Below are 19558 nucleotides of genomic sequence, written 5' to 3'. Positions count from 1 at the left end.
ATTCTTCGTATCTCTGGCTGTCTCTCATCTTAAAGCTTCCGTAAGATTTTCAGGCTTTCTTTCACTATTCGTCCAAAAAGTTAGATTACGAGGTCTCCATGATAAAAGAATATGTATTGCTGTAATAATAAACTTTATAAACAAAGCTGAATGCATTTCACACGGTAGCCGCCATGTTGGAAATTAGCGCTATTTAGCGACGACTGTTAACAAATTAACAAGAATTATGAGAATATTGCGTGTTTTACAGGAGTCCTTTATTATATAAAATTCATTCAAGAAAATAAAAAAGAACAAGAAAAAAGGACCTAAGTGACTTAGGTATCTTATTCTATCACATGCTTCAATTAAGCAATTAGCTGAGATAACGTTTGGACTGACGACAACGGCTGCAAACGCCATGTCATTATTAGAAAAAAAAAATGAAAATGAAATTGCATTACCTTTTTTTGGGGTAAAATCCGTTACTAAAGATCGGTTTTTAGATTTAAATAATCTCTGACTCAGAAAACCAAAAGTTTTTTGACAAATATGGCTATAACTAATGTTTTCTCTCATTTTTCGTGCGGTGGAAAAATGCACCCGAGCAAAATCTTTTCAGACAAGAAATTTGAAACATGTTTATATGAAGTGGTTTGCTTACGATCACTCATACTATCATTTCTCATAATATTGCAGAATCCTTCAGAATCATTCTGTGTGTAGAAATTATTGGATCATCATGAATGTTTGGTGTGCAGATGTCGCGATATCGGCTTTGTGTACAGGAAGTAAAAGCATTTGTGTAATTTGATGAGAATCAGTGCGCGCTTAGAGGAAACGTTGGCTATAAAGTTTAGAACATAATTGCGACTGAACCACACTACTGTATATTCATGCAATCTAATTTCATCGTGTAACATTGTAAAACATGCTATCTTCTACTACTACTACTGAAATCTGATTACAGGATTGTATGATTTATGACATAAATTACTGTGCTGTTATTAATGCCAGTTGCATTTATATGTCATTAATAATTGCGTTCTATCTGTTTTGGTATTTTAATATACATTTTGTAAAGAAAAATTTGCAGTAGACAGACTTCTTTGGCTTGTGGATGAGTCATCAGAAAAGAATTCTTACTTTTCACTAAATGATGTATTTCACTCCAGGCACACAGAGAGCAATCAGCCCTTGTTATCGTTATAATCACACTTCACATTTGAGTGTAAATGCAATCAATTATTGACGAGACAACATTGTAATATATTTTTATTTTTAATGAAAGGGGCGAAAGACCAGGACTACTCAGGGGTATCGCCTGGGGTGAAAAAAATGAGAAGGGGAATGGATGAGAGGAGTGAAAGTGTGATAGGAAAGATGATGAAGATGAGAGAGACTATCAGCGCAAACAACACAGTTAATTTAAATAGAATGATACATGTACAGGATACAAAAAGAAAAAGTGTACAAATAGTTATGGCGCGTTACATATGGACGAAAAGCTTTGTGGTTACAGAACAATTACAAATTCCGGGATTGAAAGTGTTGATAGTCACAAAAAGGTGCATGGGAGTGGGGGTACAGTACATAGGGAATGGGGTGGAACGATAGATAGCGCGTAACATTTACCAGCAAGTTGTATGGTTTCCGTAAGGTGTTATTACTGGCTACCCATTTTCGGAACGGCTCCGGTTACAATATAACATTAAATCAAGACAGTAATATAGAGCCATACATTAAAAAGGTAGTGTACCAATAGAATGAAATCGTTATCCTTTCATTTTAATATATTGGGAGTTTTAGGAGATATAGACATTGTCTTTGTCCAAATATCCCTAAAATAACACCGTAAACTTGTTTAGTAAATAGAGTTCATGCCATTATGCAAATCGATATTTGAACCATTGAAAACTTATTATATTTCTGCTTTTAATGCGTGTATGAATAAGGAACCTGAAAAGACAATAGTCATTTATAATATTCCTCCTTTGCTGAGTATACTTGTAGCTTACCAAATACTTCAACATTAAAAAGTATTATTACTGATTTTCAGTCAACTGGTATATGGCACTTCAACAAAGATTTATGCAGTGAAGAAGACTTCGTGCCATCCGAAGTAACTGACAGATCAATGGTTGTCACCTTTAAACGGATTATCCCGAAAATAGTGTCAGTCTGCTAATTGAAAGTAATGAAATTTACAATGATACAGAAACTAAAAGAGAATCTTCGAAAATAAAAAATAACTGACACGAACGAACGGAATTCATTCAGAGATCTTGAAGAGCAGAAATCCGAACAAAATGGACAGCAGAGAAGTTTCTAGAAGAAAAAGTAACAATTAGATATAAGTCTATGACATAAATACGCAGATGATTGTAAGTGGATCTATTAGAGGATTTGTTTTTAAAATGCCTGAAACTATGATTTCAATAAAATGAAGGATGAAGTATGGACGTAATCATCGACATCAATTTGTGTAGTGGGAATCTGGCAAATCACAGCGAGTAAGAAAACTTTCTCACTGTCGAGTTTTGAATTGTATTGTATTGATGAGATAAGACAACGCAACACGTCGAATCTATCAAGAAAAGATGCCTTCCGTGATGACTTTCCATAGAANTCACCCTCAATCAAACGAATTACATAATTGATGCATTCCCACTTCCTATTACAAAAGGGAAACAAGTAATATTTTCATTTTTAAATTAAAAAATAACAAAAATACTCAATACATTATTTTAGCAGACTTTTCAGCATTTAAAAGATAAATTTAGTACACCTGGAAGTATAATTAACTACAAAATTAACTGTAAAAATTCCAAACATATCAATATAAGCCTATGTGTAATTAATTAACATAAAGTATTATAATTGTATTTAAATTAATTAATCAAATTAATTAAAAATTTAAATATTTTCTAATTATTGTAGACGATACAATTGTAAATTTACCACTTACGCCATGTATTATTTATTAAATTTTAAATTTAAAAGAGTGTAAATATTTTGCAACGATTTAATAACAACCACATAAATTTTAATTATATTTTCGCATATAAACATATTAAATTAGAATTTTTAAAGCAATAAATTAAGAGAGGACTAAGAGAGTACTAAGCAAGCCTTCCTCTACTCTAAATAAGTAGAGGAGGGTTTACTTAGTACTTTACACAGCTTGATGACCCACTATTCTGCTTTATAACCGACAAATGCGGGTACAAATACTTAATTTTTCATCCTAACATAAAAAAATTTCTAACTTCTGTACCCTTTATAGTATACTTACTGCATACGTACACGTTAATATAAAGTAAATATGTACATACAGTACTTTACAATATAACTAAAATTGGTCGTAAGCTAAACTTATGAGTCTAAAGCTTAAGGCTTCATATTTTTACATTTATCATTTAGTGAAAGGGAAGGTCCTCCTATATTAGAGCCACAACAAGTCACAGTCCAACCCTGTATAGTGTAGTAGGCGTATAGTGTATTGTATAATGCAATTCAGGTGTTAGAAAGTAAACTACTTACACAATAATATTATTAGAAATGATTACAATGCGTGACTCACCTTTCGAAGTTCCGATAGAAATTCGAGTGTTTCTCTTACGTAAAATCGTTAGATAATAAATAAGGGCAAGTAGACGATTGGTTGACCTGCAACAACACAGCACCCAGGTTCTGTGACCTAAACAGGATTTTAGAGCACATCTGTTAGCATGTGTGTCACTTCCAATAAATCATCAAAATATCAGAGGATATCCGGGCAAATTATACACTTAAATGACAATTTTAACACGTGTTCGACTTGTTAGAATATTAGGTTATTTACAATTGAATTGTTTACCTTTTTCTTCCTCCTGTTGAATATGTTTTTTTTTTTTTTTTTTACATGGGACTTTAATAATATTTATTAATTTATATTATTTTTTTAAAAAGAAACATTTCGAGGAATTTTTAGATATTTTCTAAACTGTGATTAGATTAAATTGAATTGCAAAATTAATATTTTTCCCCCCCCCATTTCGATAAACTTTTCGTGTTATTCTTAATTGTTTACAAGTTTTGCACCTGTTTGTCTGAGTGAGAATTATTTATATTTTTAATTTTAAAATTGTGGAAATTAAATGACAATTTTTTTACTAATTTACAACCTTCGTAATAATTTATGCTTCCAATTTTATTATAACGTGCCTTTACGGTCACGATTTTCATGCTATAATACACACACACGTACACATGCTTTCGAGTTTAATTGAGACGAATTTACATTTTTGCTATCAATTCAGAGCCTTTATAGTGATTAATGCTTGTATTTTTCATTATAATGAGCCTTTATGTCTCCTGGAAATGAGCCATAAAGCATAATTTAGAAGTAATTTGAGTCAGACTTTTCTGTTAATTTAGAGCCTTTTGTGATCATGATTTAAATACTTTAAGGCATGCATTCGATGTTTTTACCCTTAATTAAGGCTCGACGAGTTTAAAAAGTTTCTAACCTTACGAAAATCTGGTTAATTCGTATCATTTTTTGTAAGTTTTTACTATAGTTTTTGCATTATTGTTCTACACTAAGGCTTATTTTAATCATTGTTAAAACATTTATGAGCCTCTAAAAGGCTATAAGTGGACTTTTATATGGACCCAAAACTTCAAAAAGTGCTTTAATTTATGGAAAATTTCAGTTTTCACTCGAATTTTCCTGAGTTTGTCGCCGGTTTGCATAAATATATTGTCCAAAACTGTTAACAAGAAGTGATTGTTGAAGCGTATAGGAATAATAAAGGATATTATTGTTACTGTAGAAGTATATTCAATCAAATATTTTATTCCAGATGTTTCTGAAGGGTCAACGACATATATTTATCTAACAAAAATCATTTATTTTATTTCTCCCCTTTATATAACTAATAACATTATTTCGGTCAGTAACCGGAAATGATGCGGGTTATACAAGAACCACTTGAAAGTGGGGGGTATATAATTATCTATGATATAATTATTTCCCGTTTTTTTAAATAAATTTACCTTGTATACAGGTAGAAAAGTTTCTATTCTTCTCGCTCGCGAGAATTTAATATCGCGAGCGAAATTTTATGTCGCTGTTCGTAAACAAATAGAGACAGAGTTTAATCAATAAGTTTCCGAGTAGCTAATTTTAAGTGAATTCTAATTGGTTAATATATAACTTTGATTTTCGAATCAAAACTTCGAATGCAGGAATTGTGTTTTCGCAGTTGTCGCGAGCGACATCGCGATAACTGCGACGATATGAGATAGAAGATCGAAAGGGCGACGTCGATATTTCCGTCGCAAATTATCGCATTGAATCGATTTATATCACGTCAAGATAAGATCGCGAATGCCATAAACGTATGCAAATTTTATCGCCTGCGACGTCGCCATTGACGTAATTTTTGAATCAATTTCAGCATCGCTAGCGATTCGCGATCAAAGATTGCGTACGTTTCTTTTATATATTTATAATCAATCGCTTTATTTTCTTCGTCTATCGTATTATATCGCATAAGAAGCGATGTCTCATCTAACAAGGTCACCTTTCCCTATCAAAGTTTCATTGCTTATCGCGTTACTTTATCTCAACTTAATCGCGTCGTGTTCCTACGTTACAATTAGATTAATGATTTATTCTTATCGCATTATCGCATCGTTCGCTATCAATTTACACTCTTTGTTAATATAAAATATTGTAGATATTATAATATTTTTCAGTCTATAATATCTAGCTTCTCAGATACTATCGCGTCGCAATTATGCATGGAGCGAGTCGCGTGTGGTTGTTTACAATTCTATCGCTTCTCGCTTGAATAAGCTTAACATATCTTTGTATCGTCTCTTATTGTCGCGTCGTCGCTTCGTTTCTCGCATTACATTTAAAGAATAATCTATAAAATTTATTAATAATGAAATAGTTTTATATAATTTTATAAATTTACATCACAATATTTAAATGTCGTGGTCAAGGATCTCACTTTTAGCAGGAGTTGTGTAATGAAAGGCTACTTCATCTGATAAACATAGAGGAAACATCGAATTTTCGTCGAAGATCTGTAAAAAATACAGAGGAAATTACTATTTTTAATCATTAAGAAGGTGAATTAATGCATTTATCATCAATAAAACCGTTAGATAATATAAAAACCCATCTGTAACCTTAATATTTTAGCACATGATCGTAGAGGTAAATGGACAATTTAACTGGGGTTTTACCTGCTAACATCATATAAATTAATACCTCGAAGGACCACCGATCATAGATTTATCTGAAATTTATTATAAAACAAAAAATTAATTCGAAAATCTCTCAAATATTTCATCTATTACAAGATACTTCGGGGTGAGCAGAACAGGATAGAACACTCACTTCTCGTGATGATTTTTTTGACTTTTCGATGTATTTTTACATTAAATTTAATTATTTTCCTGACATCCTCGCCGTTATTTTCATATATATTTTTTTTAATTTAAAGTTCAAATCTTACAATACTTAATATAATACAATATAAATTGTATTATATTTAGTACAGTCGACCCCCCTATAACACTGTTGATTATTCCGTTTTATATGAATTCCATGTTGTACGAGTCACTTAGATTTTACAAATACGTGAGCCATTCACAGCCCGGCACACGTATTTGTAAAATCTAAGTGACTCGTACAACATGGAATTCATATAAAACGGAATAATCAACAGTGTTAAGGGGGGTCGACTGTAATGCAGTTTGATACACACAAACTTACACCCATACATACAGAAATTACCCTTGAATTTTTGTATTTCTAAACGTTTCAAGAAGCCTTGAAGAAGGCCATTAAAACGTTCTTTCCCTGTGTTAGGTTGCGTACAACCTAACACAGGGAAAGCACATTTTGTACTGTATTAAGTATACTAATAACTGCAGTACTAAACATTGTTGGATAGACTTGCCTCTCTATTCACCAATTTTCTGGCTTCTAATAAAATAATTAATTTCAAAAATTTTGATTCAACATAATTAGTTTCGTTGTACAGTATATAAAAAACAAACAATTAATTTTATGAAGATTTCTCTTCTAGACCTATTTACTAAATATAACATTTAGTATATATTTATTAATGGGTTAATTACTAAAAAATGTTAATTATACTTCGATATAGATTAAAATTTTCTATTAATTGACATGCAATTATATTAATATAATTAATGTATAATTCTGTACTAATAACACATTTTACGTAACTTCCATCTCGTGAGTACTAAGAAGGCTCCGTTTTAAGCAATTTATGAGCTCTGTCAGGCCCACAATAAACTCGTCGGATGGCAAGGGATGGGGAAAGATATATCCGGGAGAAAACCCCGAAAATTCTTCTGGTTTCTCGACCATCGGGATTCGAACGCGGATCCACAAGCAGTACGCAAACGCCATAATACTCCACATCCGGCAATTATAAATACGTTAAAACCTGGCCAAAACGGAAATATATTCGGTACCTCGCTACTCCGGCATACACAGGTTTTACTGTATTAAACTACGTAATATTATGCTATAAATTTATCAATCCATTATACCTTAAACACTAAAAATATGGCATAATCCATAAGATTTTTATTCTATAAGCCTGGACCCACAGAAGTTGTGTTGATGTTTCTGTATTCTTCCTTAGATGCAGAAGCATGAAGCCGAGTGAGAGGAAGAAATTCAAGTGATTTTAACTCCTACGGAGATAGATGTATAGGACACTCTATATATTTAAGTACAGTATAATTAACTATCAAACCTATCTATAGTTTTAAAATATGCTTTCGATATGTAAATGACGACAAGTTCTCACTTTTCTTTCTCTGCACACATAGCTGTAGTTAAGATAAATGTAATTATTCTCAAAATTTGCATACTCATTTACTGTATAAATTATTATTTATTGTAGTATCAACTTGCATCCCACACATGGTAGTGTTCTTTAAATAGAACTTTAAAAGCAGCTTTCTGTGAAGTTTCTTTATATTGAATCAAGAATATACCACCGAAATTGTATTATCAAATCGTTGCAAACAAACGAAATTTTCAAGAATCCACATAGAATCATCATCATCATCTTCTTCTTCTTCTATGAGGTTGTTTGTTTGTTTATTCGCGATACACTCGTTCGACCAATTGGGATTAACAAACAAACCCACACATTTTTCTATTTGTCTTGCCAGACAAACGGGAAACAATTAATAATAATTTTAAATACAAGTTATCTAAACAAAGTGCAGATGACTATTTTTATTTGTATAAAATTTTACAAATTACACAGACGTATTTGTGTATTGTTTCTGGGAGTATAATTGCAGTAAAGTTTTATATATCATTTAGAAGCAGTAAAGCTGTTATCTGTATAAAATATAAATATTATTCTACGTGAATACTATCAAATTTACCGTTACCTGATTGTGTTGTACCTATTTATAAACATTTTTGCTATAAAATAACACGTAGAGACAATTTTATGTGATTCATCGCTTGACTAGTTTCATTGTATAATGACTATTAAATTAAATAATAAGGTTATTGACTGTTTTATTTAATGGCTGACAGTATCTAATCAGATAAACTAGACGTTATCATTGTATTATACATTGTGCAGCCACGTGATGTCATTTAATTTACCCTACTAAAGCGACATGTTGCTACGTCTGTGTTCGTTGTTCCTTCTGATATTTTTGGTTACAGCCGATTATCAGCCAAACTGGAAATCTATCGACAGTAGGCCCATTCCGGAATGGTACGACAAGAGCAAAATTGGAATATTTCTACACTGGGGATTGTTTTCTGTCCCGAGTTTTGGATCCGAATGGTTTTGGATGAATTGGGTGGGAACGAAGATTCCCCAATACGTGGAATTCATGAAGAAAAACTACAGGCCAAATTTCACTTATCCTGATTTTGGCCCGAGTTTCACGGCCGAGTTTTACGATCCTGATCAGTGGGCCGAAATATTTAACGCTTCCGGTGCTAGGTAAGTATATGGTTAAATTTTCACTTTTTACTCATTAATTGTTCGAATTTCCTCCGCGTGAGTACTAAGAGGGCGTTTTTAGCAAGATTTTATGGGTTTGGCCACGCTTACAATGGGGCTGCCGTGTAGTCAGGGATGGGACCCGACATATTAGAATAGACCACTCCCGAAAATTACCTGGAGTTTTTCGATCTCGTGTCCTCAGAACCATGGGTGCCCCTACTCTCTACTAAATAGTAATCACTCAATAATCTTTACTGATAACACATAAAACTGTAAACATTAACATTTAAAATTGATCATGTGCTGTAAAAATACAATTAAAATTCTTTTAATTGTTCCCAAATATAACAATCTTTTAACTTTAGAGATGATAAAATGTTACAAAACCATCATTTCTTTCCTCAGGCTTCTATTATAGTGAATATTTTCATGGATAAGGGTTTAAACTTAACGTTTCCTCCCCATATTTGTTTCTATGATAACTCTAATCTAATGAAATCAGAGTTCAAAAGCGAGATGTTCAAATGTACAAAGGTTTTGTAATGTATAATAAAACAATATTTTATCCAGCATCACTAATCCTCGTATGTATGTCCTGGTGTGTATATTTGACGAGGTATGTAGTGTTTAATAAAATGCAATACATCACTTACTACAAATTCTAACACACAGTACACACATAACTCAAACAATATACAGTACTGTACATACGCACTACACAACAGTTTAATAATATAATATTATATTTCAACCACAAAGTTATAAAAGGAAATACTTTGTGTATTATATTAACAGAAAACATATGAATTTATGTTCTCCTCGTAAATTAATTATCATTAAAACCGAACTTTGACATATTAATCTGTAAATCATTAATCAGTTTTAATTGTGTAAGTTTCTATTTGAAGATAACACTTTATTGTCTAAAAATGAGTACAGTTTGCTATGCAATTTACATAGTACTTTGTTAATGAAATGCAGCATAGAGAAGATTAGTAAAGTGTCCTCTATATATTCTAATAAAAATACAATAACAGGGGATAAACAATGGAAGTGTGGTTTAGAAAAGAAAATATAACAATAAAAAATTTACGTCTCTCCGTATTTCTTTGCCATACTGACCGATTGGTTAATGCTGAGTGTGAAGCATAATGTTAAAATATCCAATTGCATCCAGAAAATATAATCTATACACTCCGAAAAGGTTTATCTCCTCAGCAGAGATTTTCTGATATGAATATCACAAGACATGTTGGCAAGCATCCAGAGATAATTTCTATGAAGTTCATAGATAATTCATAAAGTGAAAATTTAATATAAAATCTTCAAATATAGGCTTGAATTCATGCAATAAGCCTATGCGACACAATGTCAATGGCCAAGGAGAGGAGTGCCACTCAAGAGGACTTCTATAAGCAAATGGTCTATATTAAGGTGTTAGATATGTGACGGAATCCCGAAAACCTCGTGGTCATCCTGTTGGTGAGAAGCGAATCTACTAACTACCAGTGTTCAGTGGTTTTTATCCACTCGACCACTGGTGGGATTTTCAGAGAATTTTAAGGATTTACTTATTAGAGATAAAAGACTTTAAACTCTTTCTTACGTGTTATCATTAAGTAATAAGGAAGAGCGATTGCCTTCCTGTGTGCTAAGAAATCGCATCCAACCAATTCGCAATTTAAACCATGGGGAATTGTATTGTATTGCATCTACCTATATGCAATATCAGTATTTAAACACACGAAATTGAATTCCATATAAGCATGTAAGCCATATTTCCTACATTTCAGATATGTGGTACTTACAAGTAAACATCACGAAGGGTTTACAATGTGGCCCTCGAAATTTTCCTGGAATTGGAATGCAAAAGACTTGGGTCCAAACAGAGATCTATTAGGTAAGTTCTTGCATTTAGTAATATCAGTTACATGTGACATATATATATATATATATATTATAATAATAACAATAAAAACTGTTTAAATAATCATGCAGGTGATTTGGCTAAGGCAGTTCGAAAATATGACCACATTCACTTTGGCCTGTATCATTCTCTGATGGATTGGTTTCATCCACTTTATCTAAAAGATAAAAATAATTCGTGGGCTACTGATTACTTCGTTCGAGTAAGTTGTTGTTTTATAACGAAATGTCGCCTTTTTACTTTCTCTTTTAATAATTTCTCGTGTATAAAGACGTGAATAAGAAACACTAAAAATGGCGTGGAGTTGTTGAAAATCCTATACCATATTAGGAACTAAGATTCTTCATATCTTTCCTCTAATTCTGAAAATTTTGCACTTCATTATCTACAAGATTTTACATATTTATACAGGATAATCATTATTGCCTAAGTATGTATTTAATAAATATATACATAATTTATTAACTAGGTAAAAGCTATGCCAGAATTATATGAACTGGTAACAACCTACAAACCCGAAATCATATGGTCAGATGGAGATTGGGAAGCACCTTACACATACTGGAATAGCACGGGATTTTTGGCCTGGTTATACAATAAAAGGTTCGCCGTTGTTTAATTGTAACTTTTCTAATTAAATTAAAAATTTATTTAGCATTTTTACGTCTCATATATCAGTCCAGTTAAAGATGTAATTGCAGTCAACGATCGTTGGGGTAGCGGAATGGCGTGCCATCACGGTGGATATTTTACATGCCAGGATAGATATAACCCAGGTAAACTGTTAAAGAATCATTGTATTTTCCTGCTTATTACCTGCAAGAAATAATCAGAACGAGTTTGAAATTGCAAATCAGCAAATTAGCATTTTACTCACTCCATACATCGCCCGCATTTTTTTTTCAAATTGTCTTTCAAACACAGATAACCCATGGTAATACGCACCAAAATACATACAACTTTTGGATCAAAAAGACATTAATTTAAACATTTTATCAACAACAGGAAAGTTACAACCCAGGAAGTGGGAAAATGCCATGACTCTAGACTACTCCTCGTGGGGTTATAGAAGAAATGCTCAGATAAAGGATATCATGCCTATCCAGACAATAATCGCAACTTTAGCAGAGACTATAAGGTCAGTATAAGCATGTGTTTCAGTTTTATGATGCAATTTATAAATATAACATCATGTAACTAACATACATTCTTTCAGTTGTGGTGGAAACATTCTCATTAATATCGGTCCAACTCACGATGGAAGGATCATTCCCGTTTTCGAAGAACGCCTTCGTCAACTGGGATCATGGTTAAAAGTTAACGGGGAAGCCATTTACGAATCCCAACCTTGGATATATCAAAATGACACCATTACACCAAATATCTGGTAAGAATTTTATATCATGACTCAAATTCTTGTAAGCAATTATTAACGACAATTCTTTGTAGGTACACGTCCAAAGAAAACTCTGTTTATGCCATTGTTCTAAATTGGCCAAAGAAGAATTTATTGACATTGGGAGCTGTAAATTTGCAGGAAGATGCAACTGTATATATGTTAGGATGGAAAAATTCACTCAACTGGAAATCGATAGGTAGAAAAGGGACTCAGATTATGTTTCCATCTCTAACTCCAGATCTTCTTCCATCGCAATGGGCATGGGTTGTAAAAATAAACCAAGATTAATGTTTTGTTTAATGCCATATAATTCTTGTATAAAATTAACAGTGCCATTTATAAATTGAGAAACGTTGATTGTTGTAAGAATAAAAATGAATATATATAAAAATTTTTGTTGATCTTCAAAGTCTCATCATTGTGTTTAACAATCATCTAATTATTGACGTATAAAATGTAATGGTTTATTAATAAGCATCTCATAAGACAATAACGACAATCATTGTAGAATTAATTTGCATTTGAAAAGTAATACATTGAGCAGTTGCAAAACACCTAAGAGACTTTTGGGACTAAGAAGTGTTTTAAAGTATTCAAAGCACCCTGTAGCTATGACCAATAAATAAATCCATTGTAAAATTTGTCTGCAGACTATGCAAAGGATGCAAAAAGAATTTCCAAAGAAAAATTTACTTTAAAACTTCCTCTAGGAGACAGTTTATGGGAAAATACACGAAACAGAACAAAAAGAAAACAACGAAAACGTATTTATTCGTAATTCAAACACAAATTATTTATTGTATTTATACAGACATTTGGCAAATCATAGAATTAAATTTTATTCACTTGATACGTGTTCCTTTCATAATAACTATATTTTATAAATACAATAAATAATTTGTGTTTGAATTACAAAGATTACTGGCACGGTTTCAAAAACACCAGTATTTATTCGTATTGAAGGAAACACGACTTCTACAGAGACTGTATGTAAGACATGTTGATCAGTGTGTGTCCATTGTTCAGGTGTAAAATCTTAAAACGATGAACTGTTTTCTACAGTTGATTACAACTGCCCTACAGTAGTGTTTCGCACGTCTAGTGTAATACAATTCATTAAGTCTGCCAGAGTTTCAAGACATACACACGAAAGCGCTTCCTTGCGAAAGATTTGAAAGTAAAATTTATTTTTTCAAAATTCTTTTCTATATTCTTTGTGTAGTCTGTATACAAACTGTGTCAATCCGTTTATTGGTTACAACTAAACAGAATTCTGAATATGGAAAGTTTAATTGTGGCCTCCCTGTATACAGTTTTAAATACAGTCGACCCCCCTATAACGTGCGTTCCAATAACGGAAATTCCTATAACGTAGCGAAAAAATTGCAGCAACATTCGTTTAAAGGAGCTCCTAAAACGTCGTCGCCGACTCGTTTCGCGACAAGATTCACAGAATCTGGACCAATAGTGGATGAGCAGCCGAACTACTTTCCTCCGCCCTGCGCCACGCTACGGAGCGGCTAAATTGAGTTTGCTATCGTCTGTACAGTATTATATATAAATTAGGTGCTATACATATAATTATATATAAATTAGGTACTGTATATATAATTATGTATTAACTTAATTTATTGTAACTTTATTATAATTATATATATNGCAAAACCTCAAAACCAACTTTACTAAATTCTATTTGTATATCGAAAAATCGAATGTGCATTATTGTGGAACGGTCACAATTTCGGATTACATGTTTTAATCGTATTTTATTTTAAAAACACACGTGGCTTTCGATTCAGAACGGAAGTTCCCGTATAATTAATAGAAATTCCGGCCCCTAAGCCCTTCATATCCGGTCTCGTTTTTCATCTATCTTAACTCCATTATTCATGCAGTTAGATAGGACGGACGGACAGACAGACGGCAGTGGGAATGTATAGGTATGCAATTTGAATTCATCCCAAAAATATATAAAGATTAGTTTTTCATTGACGTCACGTAAGTTTTGTAAAGAAATGCTCCATCTGCCTCTTTGCACACACAAAAAAAACTTATAAAAACCTTTAAATATAATTAATTAAATTATATTTCAACATCCGAACCCGTGACTAATTTAATTATACTAACAAGTCAAAGTAATAAATTGAATAATGAGTCATTTAATTTCCCTACGTAGCATATACAACACGCATGTGACAGACACTTAACCTCAGACCCGATATAGCTCAACTTCCAACCCGATAAAGCGCATTCGAACTTTGTATTGGGGGAGCGGGGTCAGTTCGCTCGAAGCATAGACATGTCGCTACGTCTCTGCTGTCTGCTGGTGTTTGTCTACCTTACAGCAGCCAATTATCAACCAAATTGGGAATCGTTAGACAGTAGACCCCTTCCCGAATGGTTCGATAAGAGTAAAATCGGTATATTCCTTCACTGGGGATTGTATTCTGTACCTAGCTTTGGATCCGAATGGTTCTGGATGTACTGGAGCGACAAGACACCCCAGTATATGGAGTTCATGAGACAAAACTACAGACCTAACTTCACTTATCAAGATTTTGGCCCTATGTTCACAACCGAATTTTATGATCCGGATCATTGGGGCGAGATATTTAATGCATCAGGAGCCAGGTGAGGTTTATTTTTATCTCAGTTTAACTACCTACACGTTTCTCCCCCTATACAATACCATAACCAAAACAATTCGTCATCCCCCTTCTGTGTATATCGCGAACCACAGTTTGGGAGAGCAAAATACATATACTAGATGCTTGGAAGTAATTACATTTGTTTTTATTATTATAATCATACTTGTAAGGGATTTAAGCCCCATAATGAATAATAAATTGACAGTGGTTTTATCATAGTGACAGAGATTTAAATCTTTGTTGTCTATAAGGTTACTTATCAAGTTCCAAAGTCTGTGTTAATCAAGTGTTAACTGTGTTATTAGTAAATAATATTTCTATAATTGGAATAAACAGAGTTATTTGGCATGGTTGTTAGGAGTATTACTCACTGTTAACAGGTTTGCTTTGGATTATTTTATATTACTGCAATATAGTTTTGTGACATTTGTACCAAGAATGTGTATCAGAAAACTAGTGTTAAAATCAATGTGCCAAATTATTACCTTAATAAATTATCAAGAAGTTAAACTAATAAGATGCGGCAAGAGAAGGGCAGAAAAACTTACTGCTCCGTTGCCCCACTTCCAAATATCCAGAATGTTTAAGTGTTGAGCAATGTGAATAATAACACATACTTTCATTTTCCAAACCAATTCATTCTGTCCGACATGATTGCCAAATAACTTTGTATTATTTAATATCCTCGATGGAACCATGATAACGAACGAGGTAGCAAGGTGACTTGGCTGCCAAATTGGAAGGGATATTAAAATATTTACAGAGATATAAGTGTGTTGAATATAAAGAATTGAATATAAGCATGTTGTCACCATACTTTGGTTTGACTTGGGTGCCAAAATTTTCTGGGAGGGTCGATGTACTTGTTGCTACCGACACAAATTAAGAGTATGCACCAAGCTCTGTTTTATAAAGATTACAAGCTACAAGACATAATATTTGTAGCTTTGTAGCATGTACTTTAGGATGTTACTGACAATAAGTAACTTTATGCAATCAGGTTTGTTTATGACTAGTAGCATTTAACATGGCCCAGGAACAAATGTAGTACCTAAAAGAAAGGAGACACTGATGACAATCATATTTTTCTTGTTATATAACACTTTTATCTTTCAGATATGTTGTCCTTACAAGTAAACATCATGAAGGATTCACAATGTGGCCTTCCAAATTTTCCTGGAACTGGAATGCCATGGATTTAGGTCCTAATAGAGATCTCTTAGGTTTGTAATTTTATATTTTTTAAACTTGAAATACCAATTTTTAAAATTTCCTTACTTCTTGTGTTTTAGGTGATTTGGCTAAAGCCGTTCGTAAATACAAACATATGCATTTTGGAGTCTACCATTCGTTGCTAGATTGGTTTCATCCACTTTATCTGACGGACAAAAGTAACAAATGGACTACTAGATATTTTGTTGACGTAAGTAGGTTCTTATTATTTATACATATGAGGGTCGATTGATAAACAGGTTTCTGTTTATGTAAAGTTATTTATTTTGATTGTACATGTACACTTTTCAGCATACTGTCCATTAAGGTATACAGTTCAAAAGCAGACTGTCAAGTTTGTGTACAATTATTGAGCCACTTTTGATCCCCTTTGTTTTCATTGTGTATAAAGATGTGTACAAACCTCGATGATGCCTTTATCCCCCTCCCTTTCTGTTGTGTACAACGTTGTATTTTTCACAATCCCCTCCCCATTTAAACTGTATGCATAATTAGTGGACCATCCTGTGATTTTTTTTTATATACTGAAACAGCACAAGAATTTTAACATCAAAACAAAGTTGATCTTACTGTGAGAACCGAGGTGGTAGAGCGTCAAGCTCCTCCCCACTTATTGGCGGCTCTGTCAGAAATGGCTGTATAGGAGGGCTAAAATGTGAGTGGTGAGGGAGAGTGAGATCGTGACAAAGTACTGGCTCTACTCAAGAATGACACAGTATTTAATATAAAAATAACGTATTTAATTATCTAAACTTATACAAACGAATACAAATCAAAAAGGTTACAATAATGGAATAATTCGTCTAATAAGACTCTAAAACTAACTAAGATCTAACTCTAAAGACATAAAGCTTAAGCTATGATCGAGATAGTGATGAGGAACGAAGAAGAGAGAACATCAAAATGTGGATAGTTGATTAACTCACGGATTTCCGATCTCATTCTATGGGACATGGGTAAAAACGAACCCGTATTGGTGGTCCTTTCCTTTCAATCAGGTGATTATGGCGGGAAGGCAGGGTTGTGACAGACAGAATGGTGTCTCCCTGATGTCCGCGGTGGGTGTCTGCCAGCTGTGTCTGTGCTGCTGTCTGACTGGCTGTGTCCGCTTCAGCTGTCTGCCTCGAGGTGCAAGTGCGACCCCTTCTTATACACGTCCCGGAGGGACAATCATTGGGGGAAAATCTGATGCCATTGCCTTTGCGGCTAGACTTGTTTACGATATTGTGACACTTTCCCATCATAAATTTGACAACAGCTGTCAACTTCCTAAATTAATTACCACAGGTGGCTAAGATCAGAACATCCGTGCACCAACGGGGTGATGATTGTGTTGACGTTTTTGTTACTCTCTACGTTGTGACAGGTGGAGATTCTTGCTAATTGGCTACTGATTTGTTCATTATAGTGAAGGTGGAATTGGGTAATCCCCTGTTGCGAGGGGAGAACTTTCAAAGACGTTTAGGATGACTGAGGAAGTCTAGAAGATCACCTTTCGAAGTGATGCAGTACTCTGAGGAGGCAAAAGGTCTAGCTTCAACAAAACTGGAGGAAGAAGGAAAATAATGATGAAAAGAATTTTATAACGTTTTAAGCCTTTAAAACTCCCAAAAGAGTCTGAATCCTCACATTATGACATATCCTTTAACAGTACTTTTTGAGAAGGAAAAATCTGGTGCCAGATCTGGGTTTTAAGTGAGATGCAGAATCATTTGTGATTTTGGGGTCTTAAGCATCTATACAATGATAATGCAGTATGATCTTGCATTATCACAGTGCAAAAAAAAGATGATTCTTTCTGGCCTTAATCTTTGAATGTGTCTCTTGAAAATCTGTTAGGTTGTACAATATTTCATCAATGTGAAAATTTCAATAGGCACGAAACATTTCAAGACTAAAATTTCAATCACCAAACACTACTGCTGTCTATTGAATTAAAACTCACTGCAATCCATTGATTCAATATTACAATGTGACTTCACAAATATATATATACAGACTTGTAGCTAATAAATTCTGATGGTGACATTTTTCTATCCCTACACTTTAAAAGATTAGTAGACCTTACCTATAAATTAACCTTCGTACTAATTTTAAACGAACATAACCAAAATTTCTCAATATAGGTAAAAACAATGCCCGAACTTTACGAACTTGTAATCAATTACGAGCCAGAATTGATATGGTCTGATGGCGACTGGGAAGCACCCGACACTTACTGGAATAGCACAGGATTTTTGGCATGGTTATACAACAAAAGGTAGCGTGGTGGTATTTTAAACTTTATAATTCCTCTAATACAATAAAAACTTAAAATATTTATATTTAGTCCTGTTAAGGATGTCATCGTGGTCAATGATCGCTGGGGCAAAGGTATTCCGTGTCATCATGGTGGATATTACACGTGCAAAGACAGATATAACCCAGGTAAAGCCAAGTTTAAGACTTTTGCTTTTAAGTTTGGTAATTTTAAACATTTCTATCAAAATTAGAAAAGTTACAAAAGAGAAAATGGGAAGATGCCATGACTTTAGACTATTCTTCGTGGGCATTCAGAAGAAATATTCAAATAGCTGATATCATGCCCATTGAGAAACTGATTGCAACCTTGGCGCAGACTATAAGGTGACAATAAGCTTATTTATACTCTTGTTTGTCGTAAACATAAACAACACTTATACTTCTACAGTTGTGGAGGAAACATCCTCATAGATGTCGGTCCAACCCACGACGGAAGAATCACTCCAATCTTCGAAGAGCGACTCCGTCAACTGGGATTGTGGTTAAGTGTGAACGGAGAAGCTATTTACGAATCCGAACCTTGGACGTATCAGAACGACACCGTCACACCAAATGTCTGGTAAGAATTTAACAACATTTACTCAACTGTTATGTAAGTACAGTTTTCTCATTGCGATTACTTTGCCAGGTACACTTCGAAAGGAGAAATCGTTTACGCCATTGTTCTGAAGTGGCCAAAAGATAATACATTGATGTTGGGTGCATTGAAACTGGAAGGTGCAGCGTCCGTTCGACTGATCGGATGGAAATATGAACTTCAGTGGAAGTCGTTGGGTAGTAAAGGAACTCAAATTACTTTTCCTTTTCTAACACCTGATCTACTTCCATCACAATGGGCTTGGGTTTTAAAAATAGAACAAAAGTAGAAAATAATTGAATGGGATATTTGAGAAACACCACGACACAAAGCCATATGATTTCTGTAGAGGTAAAAAATCCTTGCTTGTGTCCAAATTTCTGATGTCTGTTGGTGTGATGATTTTCTTTGGCTAATTAAAAAAAAAATTATTTACTATTCCTCTCTGTAAATTGAACGTAAACAAGACGTATT

General features: G+C 33.4%; 2 protein-coding genes across 2 annotated transcripts; both read left to right on the top strand.

The window, feature by feature from the left end:
* The first annotated feature begins 8615 nt into the window (after positions 1 to 8615).
* On the top strand, positions 8616 to 12716 carry LOC111615219 (alpha-L-fucosidase-like). The gene is made up of 8 exons (XM_023356631.1): positions 8616 to 8996; positions 10793 to 10899; positions 10998 to 11128; positions 11396 to 11529; positions 11605 to 11702; positions 11932 to 12064; positions 12143 to 12313; positions 12376 to 12716. The coding sequence occupies exons 1-8, from the start codon at positions 8662 to 8664 to the stop codon at positions 12611 to 12613; spliced, it is 1347 nt and encodes a 448-aa protein (XP_023212399.1). The 5' UTR covers positions 8616 to 8661; the 3' UTR covers positions 12614 to 12716.
* A 1796-nt stretch (positions 12717 to 14512) lies between these two features.
* On the top strand, positions 14513 to 19558 carry LOC111615224 (alpha-L-fucosidase-like). Its single transcript, XM_023356634.1, has 8 exons — positions 14513 to 14956; positions 16090 to 16196; positions 16266 to 16396; positions 18333 to 18466; positions 18536 to 18633; positions 18699 to 18831; positions 18896 to 19066; positions 19136 to 19558. Exons 1-8 carry the CDS (start codon positions 14625 to 14627, stop codon positions 19371 to 19373), a joined length of 1344 nt encoding a protein of 447 aa, XP_023212402.1. The 5' UTR covers positions 14513 to 14624; the 3' UTR covers positions 19374 to 19558.

Source organism: Centruroides sculpturatus, unplaced genomic scaffold, assembly GCF_000671375.1.
Source record: "Centruroides sculpturatus isolate CEXI.00-Female unplaced genomic scaffold, Cexi_2.0 scaffold2387, whole genome shotgun sequence".
Classification (NCBI taxonomy): Eukaryota; Metazoa; Arthropoda; class Arachnida; order Scorpiones; family Buthidae; genus Centruroides; species Centruroides sculpturatus.
Note: the sequence above shows the minus strand (reverse complement) of the source record. Positions and strands in the feature narration are given on the sequence as shown.